Source organism: Zosterops lateralis (assembly GCF_965231275.1).
Source record: "Zosterops lateralis genome assembly, chromosome: 6".
Classification (NCBI taxonomy): domain Eukaryota; kingdom Metazoa; phylum Chordata; class Aves; order Passeriformes; family Zosteropidae; genus Zosterops; species Zosterops lateralis.
The window spans coordinates 33967066-33980934 of NC_139761.1; the positions used below are offsets into that span (position 1 = coordinate 33967066).

General features: G+C 38.4%; 1 protein-coding gene across 5 annotated transcripts in view; it reads right to left on the reverse strand.

Moving 5' to 3' along the window:
- Window positions 1–13869, reverse strand: part of DCAF5 (DDB1 and CUL4 associated factor 5) — a 66732-nt gene that overhangs the window by 22286 nt on the left and 30577 nt on the right. For all 5 annotated transcript variants that reach the window (XM_083864550.1, XM_083864554.1, XM_083864551.1 and 2 more), the window contains exon 6: window positions 9520–9733. In XM_083864550.1, coding sequence (XP_083720676.1) covers window positions 9520–9733 — 214 coding nt within the window. The remainder of the gene's footprint in view (window positions 1–9519; window positions 9734–13869) is intronic.

A 13869-nucleotide genomic window follows, 5' to 3' on the forward strand; every position in this document is an offset into this window, starting at 1 on the left:
TTAATAAGGCTCAAATCCTGAGAGAATGGAGTAGACTTCTTAAAATGAAGGAACAGAAAGGAAAAAAATAAAAGGGCTTGAGGAAGGGTAGATGAAAGAATGCCATCCTGCATGTGGTTAGACTCCACTTTAACTGTGAACAAGGATTTTTGGTCCTGAGGGGATAGATTCCTAGCAGAGTACTTTCTATTCACTCACTTTAAGAACAAAATGCCAGATAATCAAATCACAGAGGCAAGCCAGGGGGAGGCAAAACCATGTGCATTCACAGAGACAGCTAAATAGCTAAGACATCAAGCCTGTCCTCCTTCCACCCTCCCCCCCAAAGACGAACTCAATCTGAACATAACCTCAAGAACCTCGCTGCTGAATTAAGAATCAGACCAGACCCTGCATGAGGAGCTCAGATGTCTGGGGGAAACAGCAATATTAAACCCACCTGTTTTATTGTTTGTCTTTTTGCTGCTGTATCTGACCAGGACTTCAAAAATCAACATTTACAATATTCATGTGAAGACAAGATTAGACAGAAAAAACACTTGCTGTTAATACTGGAGTTTTTTTAGAAGGGCAGAGTCAGCTTCTATGCCTAGCTGTTAGCAACAATGACAGGAAAAGGCTTCCAGATGACTATGAGCTGCTGATTCAGAAGTTTGCCTTAGAAGGAAGAAAACTCTAAGGCATGATTAGTCTGCCCCTGGGAGAAAACACCAATTCAGTCTGAGTTTCAAGTAAGCATAAAATGCTTAAAATGAACCACCATCAGGAATCTGAAAGAATTACATTGGACTAGCACTCCCCACTCATTCCACTGTAACTCTTCTCATTTTCTCTCTCTCCCCAAGGAAATTACAGCAGTTGATATAAATAAATGAAGATCTAATCTGCTTCTGTAGTCTAGTAACAGTAGCATTAGCATTGCATTTTTCAGAGTACTACCACTCCAGGGAATTTATTTTTTGTTCGTAGCACTGCCAGTTTGAAAGCTTTCAAAATCCCACAAGCTACATTCCTGAGGTGCTACTAAATATGGATTATTTCAATAAATTCTTTTCTAAATCACACCTTGTTTTAGTCTCCAATATTCACATTTCCTGCTCCCATAAAACGTCCTATTGCTTATGACCTATATCAGAGAGATTTCTGAGCTTTTGGCCCTAGATAAAAGACTAGCAGACACGGATCATGTTTCCAAAAGTATCAGCAGGTCTCTTGAATGGCCTTAACTAATGTAGGGGAGAACAAGAAGAATGTAGGAGCCTGTCTTAAATGCACAAATCAAAAAGCACCATCACCATATAATTATAAATGTATGCACAAACAACATATAAAGGCACAGAAATTATAACCATTTTAAAACTAAGTACTGCTAAGTTACTAGCAGGAAAATGCTTGTCAGACTCAAATTTCATGCTGTTGTTGACAGTTTTGAAAGAAACTAAACATAAATCTCAATTCCCACTCACTTGGGCATGTCTGCCCTTTCTTCAGAAGGGCCAATGAAACTTGGGACAGAAAAGATCAGAGCAAAATAATTCTTCCTCATAGTTTTAGTGAGCTGTCCCTTAGCTTCTTCAAGTAGTGCAAAACCCACAATCTTGGAGGGTAGGAAGCACAGTGGTATCCAAGTTTGAAACAGTTAGTCTGGTGCATTGCATATGTCCTTTAAAAGACAGGATGTACAGGTCCTCTATTTTACCTGTAACACAATGTAATTAATGGGTGGGATGTAGACTTTTGCTTCTTTTCTGATGACAACAGATAAAAGAATCTGGTTTCGGGCAGAGTCTTAAGGCTCAAATCTGAATTCCTGGACATTTGTACATCACTTCTGTGGTGGAATATGCACTGATAAGCACTGAGGAAAACACAGTTTGACATGAAGTATCACTGAAGTCTGAAAAATACTGTTTGTCCAAAAGAGACTGGAAATCACGTGTGGAAAAGGAATCCATTTACATGAAGAATATAAAAACTGTGTTTTTATCCAAGTAGGAAAGGTTTCCTAAGTAAATAGGGCTTATGCCATTTTGTTCTTTGTGACAGCTCTCTGTCTCCAAGAACTTCTAAGCCTAACAGCCAATTTCAAATTTAATAAAGAAGCTGAAGATTCTAGAATTATGAACTGTCCAGAAATATTCTTTTACAAAAGGGCAGCTGTCACACAGAGGGGAGAGAGATACCCTGTAAGTAGCCACTGAAAACAAAGCAGTACCATAGATACATCCTACTAACTAAACATCAGGAAACCTAAAAGGGAAGTCATCCTTGAACCCAACAAAATCCCAATGTGAACATGACAATCTGCTTCTCATGGAACTATTTCAAGGGGGATAAGCAAGCTATAAACTAAAGAAGTAAAGTGTAAGAAAGCTCCCCTCATACACAGATGTATATCTCTGTGTGATTGTGTGTGTGAATACATACATGTGTATATATACATGTGAATATATACATGTGTATGTATATAAAACCCACAACCATGAACACCAGTCTTGTTATACATCACATTTTGTATGAGAAGTATTTGACAGAATACAAACAAAAATTTTTAATAGCTACTTCTAGACATTTTGTAGTGTCAAGACTGCTCTACACATCTTATTACAAAAAGCTTCCCCTGCCATTTTTTCATTTTTAAAAATACTGATAATTTACAATTTGATCATAATTTCATGTTGTCTGCATTTTTTGTAGGTAGAAAACCCACAGATTTACTTTCAATCCATCTATATTGTTAGAGTATCTACTAACCAGGTGGGAAACAACATAGGTACACAACTATGGAGGAGGAAAAGAATTTTCCTATTCCAAAAGCATCAAGAAACAAACATGCAAAGAAACAACAAGGCAAACCAATTAAGGACAACAATCAATTAGTCAAGTATTTCCATTTCTTTGCAATTCCTGATCTGTCAGGCTGATACCTTTATGCTGTTGAATCTAGCTGTTGATGAATCTAGGTTTTTAGTATAGAATTCCCACTGAGTGCAGCTTGAAAGACTGCTCTAATCATCACCAGCTGACTTCCTCAGCAGGCCTGTTCCCACCCACAGGTCTTGTGCTAACACTGGAACCCATAACAGCACTGGTCTGATTCAGTAGCTACAGCAGTAAAACCTCATACCAATTGTCATGAGTCATTCAATATAGTATTGCCATTTATGTACTGCAGCCAGATTCTGTAGGGTCAGATGGGTGCCAGCACAGCCCAAGGGAAGTACAGGATGTCCCAAGGGAAGTACAGGATGTCCCCTCTCTGTACCTCCAACTGCAACCCCAGTCAGAGTTGCTGCCTCCTTGTAGTAGCTCTCATTGTTAGCAACTAGAGATTGTTCTCTCAAGGCAGTTAACCAGGAGATGACAAAATAATGAGCAGTCACCTGTGCAAGCCACTAACCTCTTATTCCTGTCTTTCAAAGAAAAAACCTAAAGTAAGAGGAGACATAACTGAGGAAGTTCTCTCTGAGATGTGTTTTGGAGAACTTATGGCTATGAAAAGAATTTGCCTACAAGATATCTACACAACCTTTCATCTTCTACTTTATAGTAAATTCTGGGGCAAAAATTCTGGGGGTTTATTTCAATATTTATCAAATTCAAAGAGGGCTCACAACACTGTGAAAACAGACATCTTTTTTCACACTAGCCAGGACAGCCTGTATCTACATTCTACCCTGTACTCTTTGAGACTGTTTTTCAAGAGGCTGAAACTGGCACAAAAAAGAGCTTAAAAGTTTTCCATCTCAGTCTGAGAATCAAACAGGTGAGTCCAAAAGGCTTTTTAACAACAGAAGCTTTGTTCCTCAGTAAGAAACATGCCTATCTCATGAACTGGAAAAAGTAAAGCTGTGACACAGCAGACTGGAGAAATACAAATTGCTTCTAGTACATAAATTTCAAAGCCAAAAATTTGTATTCCCACTCCCTAAATCCCTAATCTTACAAGCAGCCAATTCTGTGTGGGGCAGTTTCAAATGCTTGCAGAAGCATCATTGGGAACAATTCATCAACATTTGTACAGCTGCCTTTTTGTCATGCAGAAAGGCCCTAACAGGAATTCTATTAATGAACAAAAGCAACTTACTGAGGATTTCTATGGCAGGGAAAATATTTCTATTACATTACAAAGAAATCAACAAGTTTATCTGAGCATATGAGAGGTGTTACTAACTACAGCACCATCTCCCATGATGTACTATGAGGAACACAAAGCCTGCAAGATTCAAAGTCTCCTGAGTCTGAGTTCCACTCCACCCACCAGAATTTAGTTTCAGTATGGGTCCTTTTGGGTTTATGCATTGCTGTGCAGATGTGTAGAAACCTCCCCCAAGGGCTTATTCAGTAGAGAAGGGAGACAGGAAATGGGGATGACAGGATGCACCAGGAATAGGGGAAGAGGCAATCAGAATGAGAAGAGTTAAAGAAAATTCACAGCTCCTGCTGTCAAGACCTTGACTCTGAAGAGGCATTTCCCAATGTCAATTACCAAAAACAATGGGGGGAAAAAAGAATAAATGATTTCACTGCTAGAAAAATCTCATGCAGGGACTTTACAGGTATGTATTATGCATATAGCTGGAATTTTAACTGCTATTTAGATAAAGCAAAAACCAAACTACAGTGTCATCAGTAATTCTTGGCAGAAACCAAATTAAAGACAGAGTAAGACATTGATTTTCTTTTTATCCAACCACAGCAACGTATTTGCACACTGAATGCTTTTCATATTAAGCAATGCTGATTGCAATAATGTACTATTCATTAGGAAGTCTTTCATGCATAGTAAACTTACTATATATTTTCTAAAAGAATAATTTCCTTTCTTCTTGCTAAACCCAGATATTGATAAGGACTACTTCCCATGATAAATGACCTCCAAATTGGATGACACAAATAACACCTCTGAAGAAACACTGAACTCTCTTTCTTTACAAAGGCAATATATAACCCTACAAGATCCTGGCACCTATACAGCTGACCTTGATTTTGGAAGAGTTACATTCATGTAATAATTCTGTCCTGTGAAAAGCTGAACATTAGGGAGCTCTAAATAGCCCTAGTTAGCTTGTCCCTAACTAGGGCTATTTAGAACACGGATTTCAACATAATGAGGGCTGTAACTTTATAGGGACTTGGAGCAGCCTTGCAGTACCGTGAGCAGTACATTCCTGAAACTCTCCTTTACCAGTGTAATGTCAACAGAAAAGGCTGAGTGGTGATGTAATGTCTGAGGGCATGCCAGAGTCAAGACACTTTTTGTTTGATTCACAGGGTACAAGTTATTTTTCCCCACCCCCGCCTTTTTTAAACAGGCAATAAGCAGTTGATTTTACAACCACGAGCATTACAGAGCCTCACATTATCTACACAGGGAAAAAACAGGAATGAAATGATAGCATTCATCATTGTGACACAGGCAACAATTCTTGAGCAAGAAAACCTTTTGGACTATTTTAGTTTGGAGAGTGGTTGTGTTTTGTGGTTTCTTTCTGGGCCTTTTTTTTTCTGTTGCCCATCACTACAGCCTCTGCGGCTCCTACACTTAAAATCACATTTGGGTACCTAAAGTTCTACAACACTTTCTGTATCCTCAGATACAAGAAGGTATTTTCTATACCAGTCTAGCAACTAAAAATCCTTAGTATTTAATCATCATTTCCCAAATTCTAATGCTGACAAGAAGAACAGAAACTCACCTAGCACTAGACTAGAGAGTCTCACACATTTAATATTTATATGTAATCAAACACTTGTGCATACCAAAGTCAGTGGGACTTGGGTGTATAAATAAACCGGTTTTAAAATTCTGGACCTGGATGCCTGGAAGGATGGACAAATTATGTTCTCACACAAATCTCTACAGCCAACAAAGGCAGCGGGAAGCTGAGAGTCATGCTTGATCCATCCACCCCACCTTACCCTTCCTCTCTTTCAAAGGTATATGACCCAAGTGAGCTCCTGGATAATGCAAACACCACACCATTTTGAACCCATTTATCAACCAACATCAGAGCTCTTCTTCAAAGAGTAGAAAAATTGGTGTCATGTGAATTAGCTCATTACATCAAGGACAAAGGAAAAAGTTCTGAGAGGAGCAAATGAAGATAGTTTTAAATGGGTGCAAATAAAATATCAGCTAAACAATGCATCTCAAGCTTTGGTAGCTGGAAGAAACAAGAAAAGCATGACTGTAGCATTTCTAGGAAAAATACTCATATACACACATATATATATACACACTGCTCATTGACTTTGAAATCAGACTCACAAGGACTAGGACAATAATGCTTTTGGAGGAAAACAGTAACTTGCAAGGTCACAAAGATAAACAAAGCTGTTCATCCTCTAAGATATCCTCTAAGACCCCTGTCACTTAGCTTGTGCTGCAACCCATAATACCTGCAACAATTCAAAATCATAGAAGCATTTCAGAATATGTTCTTGAACTCAAAAAAACTGAAAAAAATCATAGCAGTTAACAAGTGAGTCTTCTTGCATTTTGTACGTTAAAGTGTTAATGATAGATGTATCATTCTTTGCTAAAAGATTTCAATCTACTTGCATCTCAGATGCTCTAGTAAAAGGAGGTAGCTTCCCTCCAGAGTAACACATCAGGAGGTCTGGCTCCAAGTCCTTTTGAGTACCTATCACAATCTGTGAGCACTAAAAAACCAATGCTGAGAAAATATTAGAAAGTCTAAACCTCATCAACAGACAAACTAAACTGTTCCCCAACTAGTAGTCTGTGTTTTGTTTCTGCAAAGAAATTTCATCAATTTAACACACATACCTTATCAAAGTAAGAACAACACTTCTGGTCATTTTGGGAACTTAAGCATTTGGCTTCTTAAGATATAAGGGCAATCTCCAAGAGAACTCTTAAGTTGTATGCTTGCAGCTCAGGATCTGCTCGTTTCTGCCATACCAGAACAGGGTGTTATTTATCTTTACTGTAGATTTTCACCACTGTATTAAAACAATTTTCCAAAGACAAGCCAAAACTAACAGTTATGGGGTTTAAAATTCTCATGGCCATAATTTAAGGAGTTGAGTCTCACAGAGCTGAAAGGCCACATCCCCATCTCTCATCCATCTTCTGATCCCTATATGACAAACTCTTGTCAGAGCTCTCTGAGTGTCAGTACAAGTAAATAACTCAGGAAAAGAAGTAAATGCATTTGCCAAGTTAGGAAGTGGTATCAGTGAAAGGTCTTACATCACCTCTGCTGAACAAGAAAGGCCTCCTCCTTTTCAGCAGTTCACTTTTTTCCCAATAGAATTACATTCTAAGCACTGATGAGTTAAGGATAATCCTTTCTTATTAGAGTTAAAATATAGTATAGAAATGCAACTTTATGAGATGAACTACCTATGCAGACAACACGTAATAGTTTTTGAACACAGGAGACTCCATTTTTAATTTACTGTGCTCTCTAAGAAAAGGAAAACCTATCCAAGACAGCTTAAAAGAGGAAAAAAATCAAGTTGGCAGTTTAATAAAAATGAAGAGAACTGAAGACAGAGAAAATCAGAGGTTCAATGTGAAAAAACTGCTAAAGAAGCCTTCCTACCATAAGTGCCACTCACAATTTGAAAGCAACTTTCTTATCCACAAGTCCCTTCAAATAAGCCTTAGCCCACACAAAATTTTGATCCTATGAAGAAATACAGCCAAGGTATTCTGTGTGGCTTACTTTGCATGGATCTCAAATGAAAGACATCCTTTATAAAGGCTAAGAACAGCAATATTAAAAGAGAGAGGCGACTGAAGCCAGATTAAATTGGATACAGCATTATTTCTTCTTTTGATGAATTCTGATTGCAGGAGTGAAGACTTGTATACATTATACCAAAGCATACTAGTTGTACAGAAGGGAAAATCTCAAAAAAATGTTGTCTTTTTTTTATTCACCTTGTCTATCTTACAGTAGGTTCCAATTCTAACTCTCTTTTCTAGATATACCTGCAACTGGAATTGGGTTCTTTTAAGGGCTATCCCTAGTGTTGACAGTCTTAGCCACTGAATTTGAACATTACTGGACAGTTTCAGACATAGAATTGGAGCACGTGTTGGCATTTTCTGAATTCATTATAATTTTTCATCCAGTTAGAAGACAGGTATGAGTTTGTGTCTAAATGTCAAATTCCACATCTCTCTAACATTCCATATAAAACTTCATCTTCCCTATTAGCTTTATATAGTTTTATGAGAGAATATAATTGTCTTTTGCTCTGATTTCCAACTCATTACCAGCATTATGTGCTGCTACTTTTCTGAACAGAAAGTCTGTCAAGCCGCAAGAATATAAAGTGTTTTTTTTGAATGCAAGCTCCTGAAGTATAGCATCAGCCTGATACAGAACAGACATACTCCTCCTGTTAAAATAACACCATACCCATTAGAAAATGCCTTAGAAAGCAGAGCAACATATACTAAGACTTTTCTCTACATCTTTAGTAACAAATGAAAAGCTAAATTATGTGTCAGAGTGTACACAGCTCTACACTGAGTTCCAGAGAAAAGTGTGTTATCTTTAGGCTGACTAAATAATGGACCACAAATAGTTGGTGGTTTTCCTCTTAACCAACAAGTTTCCCCATGCTTTATAGTAAGCCCTCAATGGTTTTAAATGAGTTTCATTATCACATTTTCACACTCCTGTCAAAAAATATTCAGAACTAAAGAACACTGCTCAACATCAGTGACATGAATACATTTCCTACTTGCAATCTGAAAGAAGCTCAACTCTGCCTCCTGCAGCAGCAGCAATAGAATTAGTGATGAAATTCTGACTGCAGGAATTTTGCTGATGTCATTTAAGAAATTTTCACATCATAGTTTGATACCATCATAGCTTGAAAGTACATCTTTTGGCCTTAAACAGTGCCTGTGGTTATTAAATACAGCTGTCTAAAGACAATATCTGGATATAGAATCATATGAACTTCTGTTACCCACTTTATGTATGACCTACTTCTTGGTGATCAGTAGTAGGGACAGAGGCCTGTCTCAGTGAAGTAACAGACTATTCTTTCCTAACCACCTGACATCACCACTTACAGAACACTGACCTACAAAGACCTATCCTACCTGATCTAGTAGTCAAGTGCTAAAAGAGAAACATTATAATCGGCAATAAGAATTAATAACTCTATAAGTACACAATATTTGCATTTTGTGGGATTGCCTCTACGTCACTCCATAACAAAACTGAAATGCAAGGAAGATGCTTCCTTATCATATGTAGATGAGTAGATAACATTGTATTAACTGGACCTAAAAAGACAGCAAATATTTTTTCTGAATATAATCTTCCAAGTAAGTATTAGATCATATCAAATAACAGGTAAAAATTTCTCATGTGTTTTGGTATATGTTTTCCTTCTTTCACAGCCCATATTGCAAAACAGTTCTGAATAAGCCTGTACGTGTCCTGCTCCCTGTGTTATCTCCTGAATCAGAAAAAAAACGCCCTCACAGAGGTGTTCTCAGTCATGGAAACTCTTGCTTATTACCTGATCACGATCACCTGCAAAGCAGCAGCTCTTCATAGTGCAGGAGTTGAAGTAGCCCTGGTTGTCGAACTGGAAGACGGGCAGGCGGCAGTGGATGTCGTAGAGCACCGGGGGAAGGCGCCGGCGCAGCGCCAGCAGCTGGGTGCCGTTACTGTTGAACCGGACGCTCATGGCGCTCTGAAGGGAAAGGTTCCCACCATAGCGGAGCAGCGAACTGGGAAAACACAAGTGGGAGCAGGTGAGGTGGGCTGCACAGGTGGGCTGCTCAACTACCTAAAGACAGAACTCTCTTTAACCTTATTTAGGCATTTCAAACAAATAAGCCCAGTAAACTATAACCTTATTTAGTTTCTGCTTTAAAGCATCAGTTCCTGAAAAATCTTAATATGAAACCTGAATGACTAGCTACCAAAATGCTATAACTGTCAAGTCTTCAGAAGAGAAAAGTTAAAGACTGTGAGTAGTTTTGTTAATAACAAATATATTTCCTGCATAGGAGCAAAGTTGGACAGAGCACTTAGCCTTAAAAAGGCTGTACTTTTACTTCTGGGATGTCTGCCTTTGAGACTGACCCTACCAACACTCAACCCTTTTTGTTAGCTGGTTCTTGAATCCAAGCAGTCTTTTACCCTTGCTCTGGCACCAGATGGCATTTTCTCCAAATGTAAACAGGCTGGCCATTCTCTCTCTTCTGCTTCTATTTATATCTCTACAGGGCATCAGAGGATGTTTAAACCCCACAATCAGCTCCAGATGTCTTAAATAAATGGATATCTTACTAACATGTTATTGCAAGAAATGCTAAAATAAGTCACTTAGCTAATCTTGAACTAGAGCTTCATCCAAAAATACTGCCAAGTAGGCAAGACAATTATGTTATCACATGACACTATTACCTAAAACTCTCATGTGGCAGGTTTAGCTGGTTTCCTTGTCCCATATAAGGCTGTATGCTCAGAGCTGGAGTATTTGTGTCCATTCTTATTGTCATACACAAAAAACCCCAAACCCAAAGATTCACATTTTTTCCAGACTCTTGCCTTAAAAAAGTAACAGAAATGTCATTTGTTCCATAAAGGAATCTAAAGTTAATCAAAGCACACCTTAAATGCAACTTGTACTGATTTTCTCTTCTTTTCAAGGACTTCATTCAAACTGTGTACTTGAAATGATTGTGTATATGGAAAGCAAGACAAAGATAGAAGACATTTTACCCCTTTTTTTTTTTTTTCAGTGATCACTGAAACCTTCCTAAACAGTACTAGAGCTCAATTTTCTGTTAACAGTTCTGTTTTGAGCAATAACCTTCAAATCTTGTTGAGAGCTGTGACTTTTATGCCCCTTCTGGACCAGAAAAAGCATGCCAGCTCAGAATTTGTAAATTCTAGAGGGAAGTTTATTCATAGATTTTTAATGCATAATACTTTCTGATATAGCCCTTTGCCCCAACAACTGTGAAAAATGAGTCACTCCACATGGATGGGAAGCCACATTCCATGCAGGTCGAAACATGCATCATTGCCTGAGATACCATAAAGTTAAAAGACTATTGTTCCTAAACTGGAGTTAAACAAAACCAACACAAAATACAAGGCTCTACATAATGAATGCCCTAGAAATATGCTGCCCACACACACACACTCTCTTTGTGAACTGAACACTCAAAGCCAAGGTGCCACAAAGGCTGCAGAAGTCACACTTTCAAAATTAACCAACTAGCAAGTTCTTCAAGCTGGGCACCAAAACTTCAGAACACTTCTATCAGCGGGAACAGTCCCTGGTGTCTCATGTTCTCCTCCTCCATGGCAAAGTTGCCAAGCTTTTCTTCATCATGTTCAAGGTAGTTAAACATGAGAGAATTTAATACTAGAAACTGTAAGCTTAGAGACAAGGATTTAGGATCCCTCTCATCAACCCTAGTTTCTTTGAACTGTCACCAATAAAGTACTCAGCTCAATACTCAGACGTTAAAAATCAAAACAAAACAAGATAACCAAAACACATATGACATTTTTGCCGCCACCTCTTCTGATAGGTCTTAGTAAGCCATCTTTTTGTCTATGGAATTTTCCACTTCCTTAAAAAAAGCAAATAGATGAGCTAAAACATCATATACCCCCCAAAACCCCAACCCAACCCAGAAGTCAACACACACCAAACAGGCAGAAGAAACAATCCCAGATTTTTTTGGCTAAGAAAATTTTTAATAAAAATATATGAGTTGTCCAACATGAATAAGACGGTTATAACAAAGATGTACCAACCAGACTTAATGTTTAGGTGCAGCCATTGCTGCATCAAGATTAAGCTTCTCTCCTCATTACCAGTTCTCCCTCTTAATCCAAATCACATTCCAGAATTCTCTCCTGCCTAGAAGTGAGTGAGCCTACCAGATGCCCCATCCTTTCAAGTCTTCAAGCAAAGTTTCCATGGTTACTCGTATGAAATCATTTGAGATTATATTTTATAGCAATAGGAGTGCAATATTAAACTGGCTTCCATTCTGCTTACAGATGTTTCATTAAGCTCCTATAGCAGTCAAAGGTACCAAAGCAAACACTTGGAATTTAATTCTGCATTGTGTTGCAGCAACTTCAGTGTATCAAAGCTCCAAAAGAATGTTTTACATCAGAAATTAAAGGAAGCCAGAAAGACTAGAATTTCAGAAAAAATTATCATATCCACACATGAAAAGTCTAGAATTAAGGAGCTGCAGAGTTAATACTCCTCAAAAGATCCACAGTTTTGCCTGCCTCAGACAATTCAGCCACACATGCAAAGGGAATATAGTTCCTGCTGTGGTTCATTTTTAACATGTGGCTCAAACAAAAAAAACCACCAAAAAACCCCACAAAAACGACAATAACCCAAACAAAAAAATGAAACCCCCACACTAACAAAAACGCAGTGAGCTAGTTTGGCTGATACAGAAAGAACACTAAAATAGCTGTTTGCCATTCATTTATAACGTAAGATAATGACTTTCCCCACTTTCCTTAATTCTGGCCCCCAAAGTCTGACATATAGCTCCAAGTGAAGCATTTCACTGTACTAATCACAGGACAGCAGTTTTCTGTTTTCCCCACCTGACTGTGTCCTGACTTCTTCCTCTCTGCCTCTTAGAAAGGACTTGTTAAATTAACTGCACAGTGTTTTACTTTAACAAACACTGAAGAGAGGCAGCAGGCAGTCAATTGGGGATGAGGTGAACAAACTGACACAAGCCCCCACCAAACATCCATTTCCTGATCCAGAGGAAAAATATTTTCTTGCTCTCTCTCCTCCTAGGATAGAATATCTGAGAGATATGTTCACAAATAAGAGGGGGGATGTGTAATGGAGGGAGTGAAGCTCATGGCTCTATCTTGGTGGAAAAGCTGCTCACCTAGTTCACAAACAGAGGACATATAAAGGATTTGAGAAATCTCTCTCTGCCTCATACTGCAGGCACTGCTCATGGTAGCAGTACTGAGAACTGAGGAATCCAAAGACTTTGGTAAGTTTCATCATAAAATTTTGTTGATTTTAGAACAACCATGATGGTTTTAGGAAAAAAATAATTGTCTGAGATGCTTTCTAGAGTATTCCATCTCCATCAAAATTGCAGGAAAAAAGCAGTCAGCTGTCTCCAAGAAAGAAGCCAGCAGAAATTATTTTTTACAGCATTAAGCCACTACTTATACTTGTTATTACTAAAGAGGATGTCTGAATCAAGAAGCTCTAAAGACCTTCAAACTAATCAGAATGAGAGCTCTTGCACTTTCTTTTTTTTGGTGGAGTGGGGAGAGGAAGAGAAGTGCTGTGTTAAAGTATGTTCAAATGACTATCCCCTTTCTCAGTTGCGCGAGGGTGTTGCTCTGTACCTTTAGTCAGTGTTACTCTTGGATTTTTTCACACAGGATTATGTGGGGCAGCGTAGACATGTTTGGATACGTTGCTCATGTTAGAACTGCCACTTCTGCCTGCCCTTTACTGCAAGCACTAACAAAGGAGTTTCAGAGGCAACACCTTGTTGCAGTTACTAAAAAGTTGACTGATGCATCACACCAGAAGCAATACTCTCATCTTGAAGACACAGACCACAACAGCTAGTGAGAAATCTGAAGGCAATACTAAAAGGATACTTCTGAGCAAGATGAGTGCTCTTTCTGCCAGAGGCATTATTTTTATGAATCCAAAGCTAGACTACTCAGAATTACTCTGCTTCCAAATTTGGTTCACTCAGACAGCTGTGGAATGCTGATGTTGTTTACCAGCTCTGGAAGCAATATAGAGAGAGACATATGCACTTCTGAGTTTTTCAAAAAGTCATATTGTACGATGAAAAGAAATATTTAGTCCACAGATGGA